Below are 24,608 nucleotides of genomic sequence, written 5' to 3'. Positions count from 1 at the left end.
TTGTTTCAAATGTCTCGTTCCTGCACCTCGTGCAGAGGTTTTATCGCGGACGAGGATCGGCACATCATCTGCGTGTCATGTCTCGGATGAGACCACACGCAGGCTGCACTCAACCAGGGTGGCTGCCCGGAGTGCGACGAGCTGACGCTGCAGACCCTTCGGGCTCGGCTCGCCAGCTTCGACTCGGATCCCTTCCCTTGCTCCCAGCCTCTCGAGCCACGGAAGAAAAAACGTCGCGACCAGAGGCCACCGGAGCGCTCTGACGAGCACACGCCGGGCATGTCCCCGTGTGCCTCGCCATTGCCCGTGTTGTTCGTCGAGGAACAGCACAGCTCCCCTCGCATGGCAGCTGCTGCTGTTTCCTTCGGCGGACCAGAGGAGGAAGAGGATGACAGCCTTTCCCTTGCTGCATCCGGAAGCGGGTGGTCGGATGCCACCTCGGAGCACGCCACTTCGACGCGGACGGCTAGCGCCGTTATAAACTCAGTCGACGCTGAGCTTATGCGTTTGCTCACCAAGGCCGTGGACGACCTCGGCATTGACTGGTCTCAGCCCGAGGAGCCCACGAGAAGCCGACTGGATGAGTGGTTTTTCGAGAACCGCCGTCAACCGACCGCTCAAAGACCCGCTCCCTTCTTCCCAGAAGTCCACGAGGAGCTAACAAAGTCGTGGAAGGCGCCATTTTCTTCTCGCGCCAAATCCTCCTTTTCTCCAGCGCTCTCGGTAGTCGATGGCGCTAAGAAAAAAGGATACCAAGCCCTTCCTCCCCTCGAGGAAGCCGTCGCTGTACACCTTTGCCCGCCCTCCGCCAGAGGATGGCAGTCAAAGGCTGTGCACCCTTCCAAGGCCTGCCGCACTACGTCCAGCCTCGCCGGTCGAGCATTCGCCTCCGCCGGCCAGGCGGCGTCAGCGCTACACTCCATGGCGGTGCTTCAAGTCTTCCAGGCCAAACTCATCCGTTCCCTGGATGAGTCTGTTCCTGACAACGAGGCTCTGAAGGATCTGCGCGGCGCCACTGACTTGGCCCTGCGCACCACCAAGGCCAACGCTCAGGCGATCAGCAGATGCATGGCCAGCCTGACGGTGTTGGAGCGCCATTTGTGGCTTAACCTAACCGAGATGAAGGATGCGGACAAGACCGCTTTCCTGGACGCGCCCATGTCGCCTTCAGGATTATTTGGTCCCGCCGTGGTTGGGTTCACGGAGCGCTTCACTGAAGCACAGAAGGCTTCGCAGGCAATGCGACATTTCCTGCCTAAGCGTTCCAGCTCCTCCACTAGCCGTCACGCTAAAGCCGGACCAGCCCAGCCCACCAAGGCGCCGCCTTCAGCTCGCCAGCCTCAGCCTTGAAGGCTGACGTTTAATGCATTCAGGTGTTTGGTAATGTCAATTATAAAAGCTAGATCTGCCAGCCACTTAGGGTCTGACAGTTCTTTCATTGCATGACCCTTTTCATTCAAAAACTGCCCTATCTCAGTCCTAAGACAGAAACAACGTTGCAGTGCATTCCCCCGACTGAGCCACCTTACATCATTGTGGTAAATTACATCTCCATATTGCGCATCTATGTCGGAGAGAAACTGTTGAAACTGGCGGTGATACAGGGCTTTGGCACGAATGAAGTTAATGGCTTTCACCACCGGAGACACAACATGATCAAACTGCAGACATTTGGCGCACAGTACTTGTTGGTGAATTAAGCAATGGAGTTTGACGGCATTCCCCCCTTGCTCGCTCACTTTGTTGCATAGCAATGAAGCTAGTCCACTTCTTTCTCCAGTCATAGCGGGCGCCCCATCAGTAGCGATTCCGCATAATTTCTCCCAGGGCAGTTTCGCATCATCAATAGCTTCGGAGACGCACCGCAGTAAATCCACACCTCGTGTCTGACTCTTGATACTTTTGAGGTCCAGCAATTCTTCTGTGATGTTCATGTCCTCATCAATTCCTCTCAAAAAAATTAGCAGCTGGGCAGTGTCTGAAATATCAGTGCTCTCATCACAGGCCAAAGAAAAATTATCAAAATTACTGCCACGCTCAGTCACCTGTCTTTTGATGTCGGGTGATATTTCTTCAATTCTCCTTACAATAGTGTTGCGAGCCAGGCAAACATTCGCAAACTGGGCATATGTTTTCAGCAATTTTCATAACACATTCTTGAACAAACTCGCCTTCAGAGAAAGGTTTTCCATGTTTAGCGATAAAGATTGCCACCTCATAGCTTGCTTTGGTGATGTTTTCTTTGGACTCTTTTTCCCTGATGAATAATCGCTGCTGGGAAACTAGAGAGGCTTCCAGTTGTTTAACTTTATCCTCTCGTTCGCTGCCGGAGAACATCTGATAGGAGTTGGCATGTTTTGTCTCGTAATGCCTCTTCACATTATACTCTTTCATAACAGAGACAGTCTCTTGACAAATTAGACAAACGCAATTATTACGAATCTCTGTAAAAAAATCAGTTTTCCAGCGCTCTTTAAATCGACGGCCCTCCTTATCAACTTTGCGTTTCTTTGACGTGGCCATGGTGGCATTCCGATAACTGTTGTCACTCACTCGCGATTTACCACAACACCTTGCCTAAAATGTAGTGCTGCCACCTTGTGTTGAAATTGTAAAACTGCATGATTTGTAAATTTTGCGTGGCGGGCCGCGTATAATATATTTTAATAGACAAGCTGCGGGCCGTTTGAAATTCATCCCCGGGCCGCATTTGGCCCGCGGGCCGGACTTTGGACACCCCTGATGTACCCCTACACTCAAGCACTCCCCCATGTTCCCCAGCCCCCTGCACTCAGGTGGCTGGAAACATTATTCTCACAGTCAACGAGCCCGCACTCAAACGCGCTCGCCTGTACACAAGCACCAATATTCTATGTCCCCCGGCCCCCTGCACTCAGGCGGTGGGAAACATTTCCCTCATAAGCGCCAACTTAGCGCAAAGTTATCGGGCCACCGAGTCCCTGTTACTCAGCGACTCGCCCCACAGATTAATTCAGCCCCTGGCTTCGAAGGCCGAGGCCTGGCGGGCCATTCCCGGCATTTCGAAATGGGTGTTGAACATAATAGAACGAGGTTACTCGCTACAGTTTGCTCGCAGACCACCGCGCTTTCGCGCCGTGGAAGAGACAACGGTGAGAAGCGACAAAAGGCACGTTCTTCGAACCGAGATATCAAAACTGTTAATAAAGGGAGCAGTGGAAGCCGTACACCCCTCACAGAGCGAGTCGGGCTTTTACAGCCGTTACTTCCTTGTACCAAAAAAGGACGGTGGTCTCAGACCCATCCTAGATCTCAGACATCTGAACAAAGCCCTTATGAAGCGTCCGTTCAGAATGTTGAGAATGAAACAAATCCTCGCGCACATTCGCCCGGGAGATTGGTTTTTACTGTGAATCTAGAGGATGCCTATTTCCACATACAAATAGCCTCCCATCACAGGCCATTCTTGAGATTCGCCTTCGAGGGGAAAGTATACCAATACAAGGTGCTACCTTTTGGTCTATCTCTGGCTCCCCGCACGTTTACAAAGTGCATGGAAGCGGCGCTAACCCCGCTGAGGCTTCGGGGAATGAGAATTCTCAACTATCTCGACGACTGGCTCATAATAGCTCAGTCAGAGATACAGTTATTAAACCACAGATCTTGGCTTCTCAACCATTTACAATGCTTGGGACTCAGAATCAACGTGACAAAGAGTTTATTGTCACCCACACAGAAAGTTTTGTTTCTGGGAACAGTATTGGACTCACTGCAGATGAGCGCGCGGCTGACGTCACAGCGCACGCTCTCTGTTCGGAACCGAGCGGTTTCCCTCAGGTCCGGTGCACACATTCCTCTCAAATACTTTCAGAGGATGTTGGGTCTCATGGCCTCGGCGGCGCCAGTTCTCAGACTGGGTCTGTTGCACATGCGCCCCCAACAGCACTGGCTGAATCGCCGCGTTCCAGCTCACGCATGGCTTTCGGGCCGATTACAAATCAAGGTAGACCACAGCTGTGTGTTAGCTCTGGCTCCTTGGAAAAATCCCGTCTGGTACAAGACGGGCGTGAGTTTGGGCACTGTTACGAAGTGGAAAGTTATCTCGACAGATGCATCCAACCTAGGTTGGGGAGCCCTTCACGAGGGCAGGCCGATCTCCGGTCTCTGGTCAGACTCGGAGAAGAGCCTTCATATAAACTGCCTAGAGATGAAAGCGGTCACGATATCGCTAAGAGCTTTCCTTCGGTACATAAAACACCACCATGTCCTGATACGAACGGACAGCAGGTCGGTGGTAGCCTATATAAATCGCCAAGGCGGTCTGAGATCTATCGATCTGCACTCAATGGCGGAAGAAGCCCTAATATGGGCAGAGCACAATCTGAGCTCGCTGAGAGCGACTCATGTGCCAGGCATTCTGAATTTGGGTCCGGACATGCTGTCCAGGGGCAAAGTGTCCCCTGCAGAGTGGTCTCTTCACCCAAATATAATTCAGACAATTTGGGGCAAGTTTGGAAAGGCAAAAGTGGATCTTTTCGCCTCACAAGACAATGCTCAATGCCGAATATATTTCTCCAAGCACGAAGATGCGTTGGCCCACGAATGGCCCAACCTTCCTCTTTATGCTTTTCCCCCAAACTCAATGTTACCTCAGGTCATAGAGAGGATCAGGGAGAGCAAATGCGCTGTGCTTTTAATAGCCCCGCTTTGGAGAAATCAACCTTGGTTCTCACTGCTGAGTCAGATGTCAGATACAGCTTCGTGGCCGATCCCGCTGAGGAGAGACCTCCTCATGCAGGCGGAACGGCAGATCTGGCATCCCCGTCCCGATCTATGGGCGCTTCATGTTTGGCCCATCAACGGGTACATGAGAACCTTTCTGAAGGCGTATTGAATACTATTACTGAAGCTAGAGCCCCCACGACTAGGCGGCTCTATTCAGGCAAATGGTCAGTCTTTTCAGACTGGTGTAAAGCGCGAAGTCTGACCCCACATGATTGTGCAGTGTCAGAGGTGCTTACATTTTTACAAGAGCTTCTGGACGCGGGTTGCTCCCCCTCCATGCTCAAAGTTTATGTGGCTGCTATAGCAGCGTATCACATTCAAGTGAACGGACTGTCACTAGGAAAGAACGATCTCATTGTTCGCTTCCTTAAAGGGGCTAGAAGGCTTCACCCACCTCGCCCCCCTTCAGTCCCTTTATGGGACCTGTCCACGGTCCTGGATGCCATGAAGAGCTCTGCATTTGAGCCTCTGCATTCGGTGAGCTTAAAGCTCCTGTCACTAAAGACCGCTTTTCTGTTAGCGATCGCGTCAGTTAAGCGAGTGGGTGATCTGCATGCGCTCTCTGTGAGCGCCTCGTGTCTGGAATTTGGGCCAAACGACTCCAAAGTCATCCTCAAACCAAGACATGGATATGTACCTAAAGTGCTTTCAACTCCGTTCAGAGCACAGGTCATTTCACTTTCGGCACTTTCATCACCGTTAGATGAAATAGATGCTAACTTGCTCTGTCCTGTCAGAGCGCTGAGAATATACATAGAGCGTTCCGCTGCTTACAGGCAAACTGAACAGCTCTTTGTATGCTTTGGCGGTTACAAAGCAGACCTTGTCACGGTGGATAGTGGATGCTATTTCACTGGCTTATGAGTCTAAAGATCTCAGCTGCCCCTTAGGCATTAGAGCCCATTCTACTAGAGGCATGGCCTCTTCGTGGGCTTGGTCTACTGGCATTTCCCTGAATGATATCTGTGCGGCGGCAGGCTGGGCCTCCCCGTCCACTTTTATCAGATTCTATAATTTAGATGTTCCGGCTTTACAAGCTGGACTTCTTGCTGTATGAACAGATTTAACCCCTTAAGGCTCGATAAGTCCGGCCTGGGTTGAATATTGTATAAGTCATAAGCATATTCCTTATACGGCTCAAATTATCTGGCCACTCATTATTCCTGACCCGACTATGTCTGGTCTATACTTATTATTGCACGTATATCGTGTTCATTCTCTTAGGGCCCGACTCAGGTCTGGCTCATTCTGAATTATTGATATCATATTACGGGCCCACCTAGGTTGGCCTGGGTTTGGTGTCGTCGGCTTTAGAGCCGTTAAGCAAGCACGGCATTTTGCATTGGTCCCCCATAGCGTTTTAGCAAAACGCAGTACGAGAGTACTCTCGTAAGGGAACGTTTCGGTTACCTAGTAACCTCGGTTCCCTAAGATGAGGGAACGAGTATTGCGTTTTGCTTGCTGTGCTTGCTCACTTGCTCAGGAGTCGCTTCAGTCGATTAACCTGACTAACCTTGCGAGAGTGGGTCTTATATACCCTTGGCTATGCAAATTCTGTTGCCCCTTATGGCGGGAATTTGGAAGGACCTGATTGGTCCGTCCCGCCCCACGGTCTCGCTATAGGTTGCTGCAGTTGCAGCGGCACAGCCAATCAGCACGCAGCTGCTTCCTGCTGAGAGTTGTGCAGCTGCACTGCGTATAAAAGGTATTTTTGGATAAAAATTTGCTTCAATATCTCGATGAAAGGAATTCCCCCATAGCGTTTTAGCAAAACGCAATACTCGTTCCCTCATCTTAGGGAACCGAGGTTACGTTAGTAACCGAAACGTCTACAGCCCTGCGCAGTCTCTGGAGATTCCCTGTAATATCGATCCACCTGCTGCACGTGTGCGAAAGGATCCCGTGGCTTCGCCTCCAGCCTTCGACCTCTTCGCTCCATCTCGGCCTGTCGACCTGCTGGCTCTGTCTTGGCTCCTCCCACCTTTGGCTCCAATGTAGACCCTCGGACCTGCTGCTTGAATCCATCAGTTCTCCGTCTGCGCCAATGGATCCGTCTGCCGAGTCTCCTTTGGTAATCCCTCAAATGCCTTCAGTCATCGCTACACCATCCCGGCTCCTCCCCTCCCCGACTCCACCGTGGGCTGTCAGCACTGGGGAGCTCTGGGTCTGTGCCATTGGCCAACCACCATCGTCACCACCAGGGGATCGTCGTCCCACCATCACCATCCCTTGGTCTCACCGTCCTGCCAACATCCCTTCTCTTCTGCCTCCTTGCATCGTTTCGCCATCTCCTCGTCCCACTCCAGAACCCCCTCCATCCCTCCTCATGTGTCACTATGTTACGGCATGAGGTTGCACCTTGTCGGAGGGGGCGTTATACCACTGTTATGTTTAAGTGTGTTGTGCTATTGCCTGTCTGTGGATTATCTGTGATTAAACTACGTTTGGGACTGTATTAGCCAGTCTTTGTCTTCCTGCCTGCCCTCACCTGTGACAATATTATTATTTTATATTATATTCAATGAATAGCCTACAGTGATTAAGTTTTGTTTATTTATGGTTTAACGCCATGGCTACATGGTTTTACACTAATCCGGCTATATTCATGGAGAGAAAAAAAAATGAATAAAATTGTTTTTTAAATTTTATCTTAGGTAAAAATTCTAAAATTAGATCTGGTCTTACTTCATTAAAAATATTTTCATAAGTGTCAAGTGGAAAAAAAAAAAGTGAATTCTAACATTCAATCTAGCACAGTCCGTCAAAATTTACTTCAGTGATAATGGATTCTGGCCCAATGGGCATAAAGGAGGATCTTCAAGTGATTAAGTTAAAAACAGAGCAAATGTTTTCAATATCCAATGCACTGAAGGAAGATTTGTGCCATCTGATGTGAGAACCAAAGAAAATCATATGTAATACCATCGTGCAACAATATGCCTGCCCTATACAGTATATATGGTCTATCCCTAGTTGCTTAAAATAATATTTTCTGGCATAATTACTTATGTTTTGCACTTGAACCTATCTTTTGACAATATCAGAGACTACTTCATTGTAAACAAGTGTGACTATTTTCCATTTAGCCTTTTCTAATCATGCCCATGTTTGTGTGTGTGTGTGTGTGTGTGTGTGTGTGTGTGTGTGTGTGTGTGTGTGTGTGTGTGTGTGTGTGTGTGTGTGTGTGTGTGTGTGTGTGTGTGTGTGTGTGTGTGTGTGTGTGTGTGTGTGTGCGCGTGTGCGTGCGTGTGTGTGCGTGTGTGTGTGTGTGTGTGTGGGCATGTTTTTGACATGACATGGGTATGAAATAGGTATTACAAAAAGAGGGTGAAATATGAGGACGTTCCCCATGTCCTCACTTTTCAAAATGCTTATAAATCACACAGAACAAGGTTTTTTTCACAGAAAGTGAACTGCACAGTCTCCTGTGAGGGTTAGGTTTAGGGGCAGGGGCAGTGTAAGGGGATAGAAAATACGGTTTGTACGGTATAAAAACCATTACGCCTATGGAATGTCCTCACATTTCACAAAAACAAACATGTGTGTGTGTGTGTGTGTGTGTGTGTGTGTGTGTGTGTGTGTGTGTGTGTGTGTGTGTGTGTGTGTGTGTGTGTGTGTGTGTGTGTGTGTGTGTGTGTGTGTGTGTGTGTGTGTGTGTGTGTGTGTGTGTGTGTGTGTGTGTGTGTGTGTGTGTGAGTGTGTGTGTGTGTGTGTGTTCATGTTTTTTGTCTTGTTTTTTTTCATGTATTTTCATAAATTGAGGTCCACATGTGGAGACAAGCTTATAAATCATACATAATTATTATTTTTTAAAAATTAAATAGAGGTTTATGTGATGGTATGTTTACTGTAAAAGGACAGAATATACAGTTTGTACAGTATAAAAACCATTACGTCCCAACAAAGATAGTAAACAAGACAGACACACAAAAAAAAAAGATTGGGAAATCATCCTGAGAAGCTACTGAAGTGTTTTTCCTATTTTGTCAATCAGACATTCAACCAACAGTCTGTGACCGGTTGCCCTGCTCTCATGCAAAAAAAAACGTCGAAGAGAAAAAAAAAGAGAAGAGAAGAGAAGAGAAGAGAAGAGAAGAGAAGAGAAGAGAAGAGAAGAGAAGAGATATTGTTGCAAGTGGGATAGAAAGTTACTTTGAATAAATTTATGAGGGTGTATGAATTAAAATATATAAATTTAATCAGGGCTGTGCATTATTGAAGAAAAATGCGATATGCGATTTCCTTGTTAAATAATGCGATATTCGATATGCGATACGATATTGTTTTAAGTGTGTAAAATCTATTTCTTTCCCCAACTGATATCCTTCACTTAAAGCATAACCGACTGCGTTTACATGAATACTCATCAAGACATTCTCATCAAAAAATGTGTGTATTTGACAGTTCAAGTGAGTAACAAGACACGAAAAAAAGAACGGCTTGTGCGCACGTTTCTGTGTTTTTTGTCAGACAGCAGACAGCACAAGACTGCATGGAGTTGTTTTTCGCAAGTTATTGCGTTTAATAACTCTTTATAACGTCAAGCAAGTCACATAAGTAAGAGTCGTGTGCCCAGTCTATTCTCTGATATATGCATCAACCTAAAAACCTACACTTTACACAATGTTTAAGTAGCCTATTAAAATCATTGAGATATTGCGTGCCATTGCGATATGCATATTGCGATATGTACATTTGCGATATTTCGATAATTTCGATATATTGCACAGCCCTAAATTTAATTTCATTAAATTAACTGTAAACCAGACTACATTCGCCATGTTGTCATTATCATGTGACCAGCATCAGTTATGTCGCTTCACTACCATTCACAAATCCTCTCCCATGGCCTCTTGGGATAGTAAAGTGTCCATCGTATGCACACTTCAGAATCTTGCCGGGTGCTTTTTGCCTACTCTTTTATGAGTACTGTGAATTCAGAAATACTTCTTGGGTTATGAACTGTTTTTCACCTACTATATATAGGGAAGTATGCGATTTCAGATGCAGCCCCTGTGTCACATGGTAAGTGCTACAACCACTAAAAGTCTGATTTGGACAACAGATGTTCTTAAAAGATTAATCATAGAAGCTGACGGATCTTACTTACAATATAAAGTAATGCTGAGAGGATCTGATGAGACTTTAGGAGGAGGTTGAGGTCCTTCTTCTCCCAGTTGCAGCTCTGCTTCACACCAGTACTGAGCCCCATCATCAGCTCTGTCTGGACGGATCAGGAGTTTAGATGTTTTATTGACTGGAGTCTTGATGGTGTCAGTGAAGGTGGTTTGATTCACCAGAGTCTGTCCTTTGTACCATTTGACAGTGAGATTCTGAACAGGAGCCACATTGAGAACGTCACACTGGAGCTCATACTGGTTTCCCGCCATCATTGGTCCATTGTGATTCACAGTGCTGATGGACACACTGTCTGGAGTCTCTGTGGAGGAAGATTTCAGAGGTATTGATTTCCACAGTCCTGAATGAATTACAGAAAATAATCTGAGATTTAAAAAAAACTCACTGTAAATAATAAGTGGCAGATTCTGTGAACACTTTGTTTTGTTCGTGTCAATGTAACAGGTTAGCTGCATCTCCCAGTCCATCACACTTCGCCTTTCAGAGATCTCGGCAGGGATCAGATCTATGTCATTATATCCCTCCCAACTCAAGCCAAAATTGTCTGTCATGTTGGTGGAGCAGTTCACTGAGAATGAAGCTTCATATTTAACCACCACCTCAGGAGGGTCGAAGAAAATGGGACAGTAGTCTGTCAAGAGAGAACAAAGACAGTGCATTCTGATAAAACTGATTCATCTGAAAAGTAGTAGTATTGGAGTTCATAAAGATTTAGTTAAGTTAAGATTTTCATTAAGAAAACAAACAACTGAACTCCTAACTGACTTAATTCTTTGTTCTGCCTTGATGTAACAAAATTTCTAGAATTTAGCATTTATGTTTTATGAATTGTGTGGCTTGTATTTACCCAAAGAGAGGAATAGCATAGGCTATATGCAGTGTATAGTATATATATATATATATATATATATATATATATATATATATATATATATATATATATATATATATATATATATATATATATATATATATATATATATATATATATATCATCCTTTACTCACACTTATATCGTTCTAAATCAGTATGACATTATTTCCTCTGTGCAGCTAAGAGTCATTTTGACTGCAGTGGTTTGGTGTGTTTATAGTGGTTGTTAACCCGCATACTCTAAATCTTACTCTCTGGTATGTAACTGATCCAGTAGTTCAGAGATATTAACATCCAGCAGATGTTATAAATCATGTGGCTTGTTAAGGACAGGTGTGCTATTTTTTCTAAGCTAGAAAACAACCACCTCCCATCAAAATACCTTTAAAGATGCCCTATACACTGTAAACACTCAAAATAAATTGTTTTGAGTAGAGCCAACTCAAATTAAACAAATTAGAGTATTTACAACTTTCTTTTTCTTTTGAGTTCTCAAAACTATTTAAGTAATCTGACTTGTTTCACTGTTTTGAGTGTTATTGACTTGTTTATTTAAATTTAGACACACTTAAATGTAACCGAAACTGGACTGGGATTTCTATTTCCTAGCATACTTTGCCATGACAGTCAAAAGGGACAGTAAATGCCAAAATTAAGTGTTATATTATGTTTTTTTTGTGTGCAAGATTAACATTAACTGTGAGATTTAGTGTTTAATGTTAGTTTAGAAGAGTTTCTGTTATGTTGGGGGTTTTTTTTCTAGGGTTAAGGCCAAAGTATACTTCACATTTTACGCGTATGCGAGGGTCAGAGTGCAGGTCGCGTGATGCACATTTCGTCATCAGAAGAGTGCGTACTGAACATGCACCGCCGGATAAAAATGATTTTGTGGTGAAGTAAATAAATACTACAGAAAAAAACCAAATGTAATTTCTACATGAAAACATTTGTTTAGGCAAGAATTTAAAAAGTAAGTAAATTCTATATTAGTACTTCATTCAAGTTTGTAGAAATTAAACCGTAAATATCATTGTTATAAAATTAAGTAAAACTACTCAACTTTTCTGATACTGGTGTTCCCATCATGTACTGGAGTTTGAATAATTAAGTTAAAATTACTTATTTTCTTTGTTAATTTTACTTAACTTAGTTAAGTAGTTTTACACTACTCTGGCTATATTCATGGAGAGAAAAAAGGAATGAATAAAATTGTTTTTTAAATGTTATCTTAGGTAAAAATTCTAAAACTAGATCTGGGGCCTGTACCATGATGGTAGTTTAACAAACTCAGGGTTACAGAATTAGTTTCGAGTTGACAAAACCAAACCAATCTATTCAGGCTTTGTTGGTCCCATGATGCTGATCATCCGCTTTCTCTGTCAACCCAGGCTTTGATCCTGAGTTTAGGAGTTTAGCTGTGACATCAGTAGTGAACAGCCAATCACACGCTGTGGATCAGTAAAACTGAGATTCACTTCTCGTGAGAGAAGCAGCGAGATTAATTTCTCTCTTCTGCAGAATATTACATGATTGAAAAATATTAAGAATTTAAACAAATTTACACAGCAAGAAGAAAAGAGCTGGCTATAAAAGAGGACCACTTAAAGAAAATATTCACTACGTCAATGCAAGTAAAAGTTATGACGTTAGTTTAGTTGATAAATAGAGAATTGAGTAATGTAGTAATTTTTATAGCTTTATTTATTGATTTTAAAGCTTATTTTGTTTGACCTTTGTATAGGCTATTTATATTAATTTTAACAAAGTGCCTATTAATGATTGATTAACTAAAATGATACATGTGTAATTGAATACGGGTATAATAACTACATAAATGATATCTAAATCATTCAAAATTATTATTATTATAAATAACATTGTTGAAAGCCAGACGCTTTAGTCTTTAAAAAACATTTGCTATGTAGTAACCTTTAATTTGGAGTAGAAACAGGGGGAGTGGCTTTATTGCATCATAGATGTGTCACTTTGCTCACAGCTGATTGGTCCAATTTCAGTTTGATCTCTTATCCAGAACATAACCTGCCCTGGAGCAGGTTAGCCGTGGAGCGTAAGTTACTATGGAGATGAACACTGCTAAAAGCCAAACCACTTTAATGGTACCAAAAACCCAGGATTAGCACAAACTAAGCTTAAACATATCTGGTTAGCCAGCTAAACCGGCTTCATGGTATAGGCCCCTGGTCTTACTTCATTAAAAATATTTTCATAAGTGTCAACTGGAGAAAAAAAAGTGAATTCTAACAGTTCAATCTATCACAGTCCATCAATATATGCTTCAGTGATAATGGATTCTGGCCCAATGGGCATAAAGGAGGATCTTCAAGTGATTAAGTTAAAAACAGAGCAAATGTTTTCAATATCCAATGCACTGAAGGAAGATTTGTGCCATCTGATGTGAGAACCAAAGAAAATCATATGTAATACCATCGTGCAACAATATGCCTGCCCTTTACAGTATATATGGTCTATCCCTAGTTGCTTAAAATAATATTTTCTGGCATAATTACTTATGTTTTGCACTTGAACCTATCTTTTGACAATATCAGAGACGGCTTCATTGTAAATCATTTGTTGATTGTTTTTTTTTTTCATATTTCCCATACATTTCCTGTGGCAGTCTGATCACAAGTGAGACTATTTTCCATTTAGCCTTTTCTAATCATGCCCATGTTTGTGTGTGTGTGTGTGTGTGTGTGTGTGTGTGTGTGTGTGTGTGTGTGTGTGTGTGTGTGTGTGTGTGTGTGTGTGTGTGTGTGTGTGTGTGTGTGTGTGTGTGTGTGTGTGTGTGTGTGTGTGTGTGTGTGTGTGTGTGTGTGTGTGTGTGTGTGTGTGTGTGTGTGTGTGGACTGGTAATCCCTACGTTATGGGGACAAAATGTCCCCACAAATATGGCAATATCCGAAATCCTCGTCCTTGTGGGGACATTTTTTGGTCCCCATGAGGAAAACATCTTATAAATCAGACTATGTGATGTTTTTTGACAATGTAAAAATGCAGAATGTCTCCTGTGATGGGTAGGTTAAGGGGCAGGGGCAGTGTAGGGGGATAGAATATACGGTATGTACGGTATAAAAACCATTACGCCTATGGAAAGTCCCCATAAAACATGAAAACCCAACATGTGTGTGTGTGTGCGTGTGCGTGTGCGTGCGTGTGCGTGTGTGTGCATGCGTGCGTATTCCTGTTTTTTTTCTATCCTGGTGGGGACTTCAACTTCAATGCACACAGACTCATGGGGACTCAAGAGTCACCATAAATTGAGGTCCCCATGTGGAAACAAGCTTATAAATCATACAGAATTATTATTATTATTTCTTTAAAAAAATTAAATGCAGAGGTTTATGTGATGGGTTGGTTTAGGGGTAGGGTTACTGTAAGAGGACAGAATATACAGTATAAAAACCATTACGTCCCCACAAAGCTAGTAAACCAGACACACACACCAAAAAAAAGATTGGCACATCAGCCTTAGAGGCTACTTGTCACAGGGTGTTTTGGTGATGGTTCATGTTCATTAGGGGCCAAGCACCGAAGGTGCGAAGGCACCTATTGAAACCGTTCCCGTTCCTATTATTATTAGGGGCCAAGCACCAAAGGTGCGAAGGCACCTATTGAAACCGTTCCTGTCTTTTTTTCTTCCGCCATGGGAGTCTATGGCAGCCCATAGAACCGTATGGTAAAAAGTTGTGAAATTTGGCACACTAATAGAGGATGGTCTGGTATGTCACCATGGCAATTTTGGTGTCTCTATCTCAATACCTCTAGCGCCACCACCTGTCCAAATGTGTACTCATGTTTATGCTAATAACTTTTGAACCGTAAGGGCTAGAAATGAAATTATTTTTTCCTCTAATTTCTGAGCTCATGCCAATTCGGTTGCACCCTATGACGTCATTTTCCGTCTTGGATATTTCCCCGCCATTTTCAATTAACCGAAAAACCTACTTTTGCGAACTCGTCCTAGACGGTTCATCCGATTTGCACGAAAATTGAACCAGATCATCTTCAGACAATATTGACCAAAAATCTTGCAAATCAAGTTGATTCGTCTAATCGTTTTCAATAAACGCGCGAACAAATTTTACATAACGTTTGCAAAAACACACTTAAGGCAATATCTCCGCAACGCTTTATCGTGTTCAAACCAAACTTGGTACATGTCATCATAAACATGACTTGAGGCTACATGCAGCGTTTCGGCGCTGTGCCACCTACTGGTCTGGAGATACGAAAAATGGCTATTTTAGCTTTTCTTTGCTGAACCGTTTGTCCAAATATCATAAAAGGGGCCTCGTTAGATTCGGGACGTCATGCCGAGTCGAAGGATATCCAATTTTACCATATCGGCCATTTTGGCTGTCGCCCATCTTGAATTATGTGCTAAAATGCTGTATTTTATCAACGCATGAACGGATTGTTGCAAAACTCGGTATGGGTCATCACCACGATACCCCAAAGTAGCCTGACAAGTTTCGAAACAGCGCCGCCTAGTGGAGATTTTTTTAAAAAAAGGCTCAGAACTTTGGGTGTGGTTGACTTGTTTTCACGAGACTCATCTCATTAGACTCCTGAATCGTTGCCGAGTCCAACAATACCACACTTGCCAGGTTTCGCCGTATGGTTTGTGCACCGTTGTAATTTAGCGCTTAAAACCTTTTTGCCGATATCTTCGAAACCGCTAGTCCGATCGAGACGAAACCAGCGTCAGAAGTTCGGAAACATAGGTCGTTAGGCACGATCGCGAGCCCAAATGTCAAAATATTGATAGTAAGGGGTAGTAAAATCCAATCAAAGTCAGGTGTCAGGCTGAAACCCTATTGTAACTGTTCATTTTCCCATGATGCATCATTCTCCAGCTAAAACTGATCGGGCAGACCAAACCGTAAGTCGTAGAGACTTGAAACTTGCAGGGATGGTAGTACTCACAACGACTACTGACGTCACCGAAGCACGCCCCGATCGGCCTGACGGGGGCGCTACAGCGATCAAAAGTACGAAACGGCGATCAAAAGTACGAAACGGCTCATAACTCCTCAACCGTAAGGCATAGCCTCGAGTGCCTTATATCGCTGGAATCCTTGGCTCAAGGCGGACAAAATGCATGCCTCGGATTTGCTCGTCAGAGTGGGAAAAATTTCGGCTATTTGGGATTTTTTGCAAAACCTACTTTTGCAAACTAGTCCTAGGTTATTGGCCCGACCGGAACCAAACCAGCGCAGCGAGATTCTCTGGAGTCTGATTGTCAAAGCTTATAAAAAAAAGTGGAAATTTGGGTTCACGGTCCCTAAGGGCTGCCAAAACGTTGGAAGGGGGAGGAGCCACTTTTACTAAATTGGCTATAACTCGTGAACGGAACGAGGTATTTTCACCAATCTCAGCACACATATGTAAGAGCTCGTTCTGTGGCCGCATGAAAAAGGACGTGGCGATTGGCCACTTGGTGGCGCTATAACGGTTAAAAAGGGTCACAATGATGTATTTCTATGGAAAATCCCATTAAATGCCTGAAAGCGGCCCTCTTCCTGCCTGATTTGCATACAGCTTCACGAAATCACGCGTGGGCATGCGTCACGTGACCCTAAAGAGGCTTGCAGACTTTTATGGCCGCCGTGGCGCTTTAACTGTTATAAAGGTGAAAAAAATGCTCTATATTATCCTATGCGAAATGACATTTAAATGACTAAAAATTGCCTGCTCTGCGCAGAACTTCACCAAATCGGCTGAGCATGTGCGTCGCATTATTGTAAAGACGCGTGCAAACTTTGACGGAGATCGGGCCATCAGTAGAGGCATACCAGTTTAAAAGGTAAAAAAAAAAAACACCACTTTTCCATGATAAATGAGCTGAAAATGCAAAAATTGACCTTTGACCTCTCCGATGCACATGTCACCAGGCTTGATAAAGTTTTTGCAACCAGCAGCTCAAAAATCAAGTGCTCAGACCCTATAGTCTTTTTTTTATAGGCCTTTTTAGACCCTTTTTATGCCCTTTTTATTAGGGGCCAAGCACCAAAGGTGCGAAGGCACCTATTGAAACCGTTCCTGTCTTTTTTTCTTCCGCCATGGGAGTCTATGGCAGCCCATAGAACCGTATGGTAAAAAGTTGTGAAATTTGGCACACTAATAGAGGATGGTCTGGTATGTCACCATGGCAATTTTGGTGTCTCTATCTCAATACCTCTAGCGCCACCACCTGTCCAAATGTGTACTCATGTTTATGCTAATAACTTTTGAACCGTAAGGGCTAGAAATGAAATTCTTTTTTCCTCTAATTTCTGAGCTCATGCCAATTCGGTTGCACCCTATGACGTCATTTTCCGTCTTGGATATTTCCCCGCCATTTTCAATTAACCGAAAAACCTACTTTTGCGAACTCGTCCTAGACGGTTCATCCGATTTGCACGAAAATTGAACCAGATCATCTTCAGACAATATTGACCAAAAATCTTGCAAATCAAGTTGATTCGTCTAATCGTTTTCAATAAACGCGCGAACAAATTTTACATAACGTTTGCAAAAACACACTTAAGGCAATATCTCCGCAACGCTTTATCGTGTTCAAACCAAACTTGGTACATGTCATCATAAACATGACTTGAGGCTACATGCAGCGTTTCGGCGCTGTGCCACCTACTGGTCTGGAGATACGAAAAATGGCTATTTTAGCTTTTCTTTGCTGAACCGTTTGTCCAAATATCATAAAAGGGGCCTCGTTAGATTCGGGACGTCATGCCGAGTCGAAGGATATCCAATTTTACCATATCGGCCATTTTGGCTGTCGCCCATCTTGAATTATGTGCTAAAATGCTGTATTTTATCAACGCATGAACGGATTGTTGCAAAACTCGGTATGGGTCATCACCACGATACCCCAAAGTAGCCTGACAAGTTTCGAAACAGCGCCGCCTAGTGGAGATTTTTTTAAAAAAAGGCTCAGAACTTTGGGTGTGGTTGACTTGTTTTCACGAGACTCATCTCATTAGACTCCTGAATCGTTGCCGAGTCCAACAATACCACACTTGCCAGGTTTCGCCGTATGGTTTGTGCACCGTTGTAATTTAGCGCTTAAAACCTTTTTGCCGATATCTTCGAAACCGCTAGTCCGATCGAGACGAAACCAGCGTCAGAAGTTCGGAAACATAGGTCGTTAGGCACGATCGCGAGCCCAAATGTCAAAATATTGATAGTAAGGGGTAGTAAAATCCAATCAAAGTCAGGTGTCAGGCTGAAACCCTATTGTAACTGTTCATTTTCCCATGATGCATCATTCTCCAGCTAAAACTGATCGGGCAGACCAAACCGTAAGTCGTAGAGACTTGAAACTTGCAGGGATGGTAGTACTCACAACGACTACTGACGTCACCGAAGCACGCCCCGATCGGCCTGACGGGGGCGCTACAGCGATCAAAAGTACGAAACGGCGATCAAAAGTACGAAACGGCTCATAACTCCTCAACCGTAAGGCATAGCCTCGAGTGCCTTATATCGCTGGAATCCTTGGCTCAAGGCGGACAAAATGCATGCCTCGGATTTGCTCGTCAGAGTGGGAAAAATTTCGGCTATTTGGGATTTTTTGCAAAACCTACTTTTGCAAACTAGTCCTAGGTTATTGGCCCGACCGGAACCAAACCAGCGCAGCGAGATTCTCTGGAGTCTGATTGTCAAAGCTTATAAAAAAAAGTGGAAATTTGGGTTCACGGTCCCTAAGGGCTGCCAAAACGTTGGAAGGGGGAGGAGCCACTTTTACTAAATTGGCTATAACTCGTGAACGGAACGAGGTATTTTCACCAATCTCAGCACACATATGTAAGAGCTCGTTCTGTGGCCGCATGAAAAAGGACGTGGCGATTGGCCACTTGGTGGCGCTATAACGGTTAAAAAGGGGTCACAATGATGTATTTCTATGGAAAATCCCATTAAATGCCTGAAAGCGGCCCTCTTCCTGCCTGATTTGCATACAGCTTCACGAAATCACGCGTGGGCATGCGTCACGTGACCCTAAAGAGGCTTGCAGACTTTTATGGCCGCCGTGGCGCTTTAACTGTTATAAAGGTGAAAAAAATGCTCTATATTATCCTATGCGAAATGACATTTAAATGACTAAAAATTGCCTGCTCTGCGCAGAACTTCACCAAATCGGCTGAGCATGTGCGTCGCATTATTGTAAAGACGCGTGCAAACTTTGACGGAGATCGGGCCATCAGTAGAGGCATACCAGTTTAAAAGGTAAAAAAAAAAAACACCACTTTTCCATGATAAATGAGCTGAAAATGCAAAAATTGACCTTTGACCTCTCCGATGCACATGTCACCAGGCTTGATAAAGTTTTTGCAACCAGCAGCTCAAAAATCAAGTGCTCAGACCCTATAGTCTTTTTTTTATAGGCCTTTTTAGACCCTTTTTATGCCCTTTTTATTAGGGGCCAAGCACCAAAGGTGCGAAGGCACCTATTGAAACCGTTCCTGTCTTTTTTTCTTCCGCCATGGGAGTCTATGGCAGCCCATAGAACCGTATGGTAAAAAGTTGTGAAATTTGGCACACTAATAGAGGATGGTCTGGTATGTCACCATGGCAATTTTGGTGTCTCTATCTCAATACCTCTAGCGCCACCACCTGTCCAAATGTGTACTCATGTTTATGCTAATAACTTTTGAACCGTAAGGGCTAGAAATGAAATTCTTTTTTCCTCTAATTTCTGAGCTCATGCCAATTCGGTTGCACCCTATGACGTCATTTTCCGTCTTGGATATTTCCCCGCCATTTTCAATTAACCGAAAAACCTACTTTTGCGAACTCGTCCTAGACGGTTCATCCGATTTGCACGAAAATTGAACCAGATCATCTTCAGACAATATTGACCAAAAATCTTGCAAATCAAGTTGATTCGTCTAATCGTTTTCAATAAACGCGCGAACAAATTTTACATAACGTTTGCAAAAACACACTTAAGGCAATATCTCCGCAACGCTTTATCGTGTTCAAACCAAACTTGGTACATGTCATCATAAACATGACTTGAGGCTACATGCAGCGTTTCGGCGCTGTGCCACCTACTGGTCTGGAGATACGAAAAATGGCTATTTTAGCTTTTCTTTGCTGAACCGTTTGTCCAAATATCATAAAAGGGGCCTCGTTAGATTCGGGACGTCATGCCGAGTCGAAGGATATCCAATTTTACCATATCGGCCATTTTGGCTGTCGCCCATCTTGAATTATGTGCTAAAATGCTGTATTTTATCAACGCATGAACGGATTGTTGCAAAACTCGGTATGGGTCATCACCACGATACCCCAAAGTAGCCTGACAAGTTTCGAAACAGCGCCGCCTAGTGGAGATTTTTTTAAAAAAAGGCTCAGAACTTTGGGTGTGGTTGACTTGTTTTCACGAGACTCATCTCATTAGACTCCTGAATCGTTGCCGAGTCCAAAAATACCACACTTGCCAGGTTTCGCCGTATGGTTTGTGCACCGTTGTAATTTAGCGCTTAAAACCTTTTTGCCGATATCTTCGAAACCGCTAGTCCGATCGAGACGAAACCAGCGTCAGAAGTTCGGAAACATAGGTCGTTAGGCACGATCGCGAGCCCAAATGTCAAAATATTGATAGTAAGGGGTAGTAAAATCCAATCAAAGTCAGGTGTCAGGCTGAAACCCTATTGTAACTGTTCATTTTCCCATGATGCATCATTCTCCAGCTAAAACTGATCGGGCAGACCAAACCGTAAGTCGTAGAGACTTGAAACTTGCAGGGATGGTAGTACTCACAACGACTACTGACGTCACCGAAGCACGCCCCGATCGGCCTGACGGGGGCGCTACAGCGATCAAAAGTACGAAACGGCGATCAAAAGTACGAAACGGCTCATAACTCCTCAACCGTAAGGCATAGCCTCGAGTGCCTTATATCGCTGGAATCCTTGGCTCAAGGCGGACAAAATGCATGCCTCGGATTTGCTCGCCCTTCAGGTGCCAATTTCGAGATATTTTAGGTTTTTTGTAAAACCTACTTTTGCAAATTACTCCCAGGTTCTTTGCCTGATCAGAACCAAATCACTGCAGAAATGTTGTCTGGAGAGTGATTATCAATAATTATAAAAAAAAAAACACATTTTGATTCATGGTCGCTAAGGGGAGCCAAAATGTTTGATGTAACCGGAACCTCTTTTACTAAAATGGCTATAACTTGTGAACGGAATGAGATATTTTCACCAAATTCAGGTCACATGTATGTGAGCTCAGTCTGAGATCACATGAAAAAAATCGCAACTATTAACCACTTGTTGGCGCTATAACAGGGGAAAAACACGTGAAAATGGCAATATAGGCACCCAAACATTAGTCAGATGACAATGTGCATTCATTGTCTTCATCCAGGTTGCCATGATAGTCTATGAGGACACTGGCATATCTCAAAAAACTCTGTATACGTCATTGGCACAATGCCCTGAATGAGCATTCACCTCCTTAGACTCCTGAATCATTGCTGAATTCCAGTGATACCAAACATGCCAGGTTTCACCTTATGGTATGTGAAAAGGTGTATTTTAGCACCTAAAAAACCTTTGCGAATGTCTTCAAGACACATAACATAGGTCAATAGCTAAACAATAATGACTAAAAGCCAACATTTTGGAAGGAAGTGGCAAAAAAAAAAAATCCAATCAATGCAGCCAATTCTCTCTAAATATAAGTGGCTATAACTTTAAAATAAAATGAGATATTTACAACAAATTTTACACATATATTTTTGGGCACACTTTGAGGACACCTAAAAAAAAGCAGAGATGTGTTATAACTGTCAAAAAAAACATATTTTTCCTTAGTTAAATTGCCTGTTTTGCCGTGAATGCTCTTTCCCATCTATGATCTAAGTTTATTTGTTTACTTGGATCCCCATTAGCCAGTACCTAGGCAGTGACTACTCTTCATGAGGTCCCAAAAAGTAAAAAATACAAAACTACATTAAAGCTGCAAGAGCAATGAAAGGGATCTCGCACCTGTGCCACCACCACCTTGGGGCTTTAGGAAAACAGAGCACGGTGGCCAATTTGCATTTAAGTATATAAAAATAGGAGGACTACATCAATCATTTGTATTTGCCACACTTCCTGCTACCGGGCTGTGTTCAGATCAGATGGTCGACCTGCACCTGGACATGACCAATGCATCCCTGATATGTCTAAAGAGAGCCTGTCAACTAAACTCTGCCCTGTAAATGCTGCATCTAAATGACACCCTCATTAAACCCGTCTCCAGCACGACGACTCCAATCTATCGAATAATCTTACGAATATCTCGAATATTTATCTAATATGACTTCTGAACTGTAATGTTGCCAGAATTATAATCATACACTGTTTGTTCGTCGGCCAGAGGACAACTGGCACCCAAACTGGTTTCTCCCAAGGTTTCTTTTTCTCCATTCTGGCCTTGAAAGGAATTTTGGTTCCTTGCCACCGTTGCCTTTGGCTTGCTCAGTTGGGGACACCTAAATTTCAAATATATTACCGTTCTGCCCGCATTGACACTATATGAAAATTGAAATTAGCTGGATAGTTAGATAGTTAGATAGTTAACACTGTGAAGCTACTTTGAAACAATTGGACTTGTTGAAAGCGCTATTTAAATAAAGGTGACTTGACTTGACCAGCTGGTGGCACTATGACTAACTAAAATTTTGCGGAAACATCAGACTTTGTCAGGATGCCACAGACAAAACTCAAACTCAAAACTCAGTTCAACGAAACTCAAGATCTTTGAAATTTTACATCACTAAGGCTTAAGATTACACTGACCAAATATGATTCTGGTTCAATCTTAATGAGGAGTTAATCACAGTTTACTGTTGCCCACAGGTGGCACTATAACTGACTAAATATTGGCATGTAGACCACCATCGGTGCTCGGGCCCTAATTAAATCAACAACAATAAAATGAAACATACAAATCCCATTAACAAATTCCATTAAATGTTCCTTCCTTTTAAAACTCATTTTATAATATCTGATAGTAAATCATTCCATATTTTCATTCCTCCAGATATTATAGTCCATTGTTGTGCAGTGGTTTTCAAAACACAATACATGACTGTCTGCGCACAGTTTAAAACAGGAGGAAGATTATTGATAAAATAATGATGATGATAATAATAGTCCTAAACAACTTCCTTGAGGAACACCACATTGCTCTTTAAAATCTGAATAACTTCCATAATAACATAAACAGTGACTATGTTTACATGGACAGCAGTAATCTAATTATTGCCCTTAATCTGAATAAGACAATAATCTGATTAAGGTGTTTACATGAGTTGATTTTAGAATATTCCGTTCATGTTCCCGTTTTACATATAGAACATAGCTCGATTAATGGCACGTCATTACGTCTCCATGCCACCCGACGGCCAATCATAGTGCGACTTTCATGGGTCTGTTAAAATCATTAGGCTCAGGCAAACCACTGTAACTTTAGGCTACCTGCGGGTGTCGCTGTCGGACAGTGTTCCTTTATAAAAATGAGTGATTTTTATACTTTTTAATGTAATATATATATATATATATATATATATAGGCTACGTTGTTTTATTTTTGTAATATTATATGTTGTGTCTTTCAGTTTTTTTTTAAGAGACACTGCCCATCTTGCCTCTTTCTTGACAGCCTACATTTCGATTAATAGCTTTGATTAATGATGAAAATTGAGGTTTCAAAATCGTGATTGTTTGGATTGTTTTTTTCTGCCGTCGAGCAACAGGCGTTCACTGAATGGCCATATGGCTCGCGAGCCTAGAGGTTCTTGACCGCTGTTGTAAGCAGACAATTATGAATCTGAGATTACAGATACAAACTTATTGTATTTTACTTTTACAATGTACTTTTACATATTACAACACAAAGAAAAAAATATAGAGGAGGCAGTGTCAGAATGAGCAGTCAAGCAAGACACGCACCAACCATAGCAACACGTCATGGCATCGACATTTCAAACTGACAGATACGTAAAAGATAAACGGGACATTTGAGTGCCTTGTTACTGTTTTGTACGCGCTGTTATATTAATTATAATTCAAATTCTGTTTTATTTGTCACAATATTATTGATGATTGTTGAGAGGGGCACTTTTGATACATTTTTAAAAAGGACAGGGGCTCGCGTTCCAAAGCCCTCCTCCGCTCTGCACTTGCCTGGTGTGTGTGTGTGTGTGTGTCCTGTCACAAAATGCGGCGAAAACTCCTACACGACGACGTTAATAGTTAGATTAAGGTGTATACATGTCTACAATGCACTTCGATAATGCGACTAAAATAGGCATACTCCACATGTCTTAATTCGATTTTTGTTTAAAGGTCCCATGGCATGAAATTTTCATTTTATGAGGTATTTCAACATTAATATGAGTTCCCCTAGCCTGAATATTGTCCCCAAGTGTATAGAAATGTTGATCGGTGTAAAACCGAGTTCTGGCTGTCTTTCTCTGCCTTTGAGAAAATGACAGGCCAGACAAGCCAATCCTGAAGTCTCCTGGTTTGACGTCCAAGCAGGAACGGTAACCTCCCTTTCCTCCGCCCAGAGAATCTGGCACGCCCTTGCAAGTGCTCGAGAGATCATTACTTGTGAACGAGTGAACGCTGGCAGTTTCTCAGTGTTTGGATGTACAAATGAAAACAGAAGTCTTTCTTCAGTTCCTTCTGATCTGTGATCATTAATTTTTTATGTGTAGCTAATTATTTATTATTCGTGCACACACTGCGGCTTCTCTCCCGACAGAAAGGTGTTTTCTATCTTGTGAGTCAGTGTTTTTGTTCGTCCTCG

General features: G+C 43.1%; 1 protein-coding gene across 2 annotated transcripts in view; it reads right to left on the bottom strand.

Moving 5' to 3' along the window:
- Positions 1-24,608, bottom strand: part of LOC307137294 (vascular cell adhesion protein 1) — a 76,044-nt gene that overhangs the window by 11,827 nt on the left and 39,609 nt on the right. Inside the window, exons 4-5 of one of the 2 annotated variants that reach the window (XM_079834873.1) lie at positions 10,289-10,534; positions 9,875-10,204 (exon numbers count right to left, since the gene is read on the bottom strand). The exons of the other annotated variant lie outside the window; for it this stretch is intronic. Of the exons in view, the coding sequence (XP_079690999.1) occupies positions 9,875-10,204; positions 10,289-10,534 (576 nt within the window). The remainder of the gene's footprint in view (positions 1-9,874; positions 10,205-10,288; positions 10,535-24,608) is intronic. 2 annotated transcript variants of the gene reach the window in all.

This window comes from Gobio gobio (assembly GCF_949357685.1).
Source record: "Gobio gobio genome assembly, chromosome: 1".
In the NCBI taxonomy this organism is placed as follows: domain Eukaryota; kingdom Metazoa; phylum Chordata; class Actinopteri; order Cypriniformes; family Gobionidae; genus Gobio; species Gobio gobio.
This window is presented reverse-complemented; position numbering and strand designations above follow the sequence as displayed.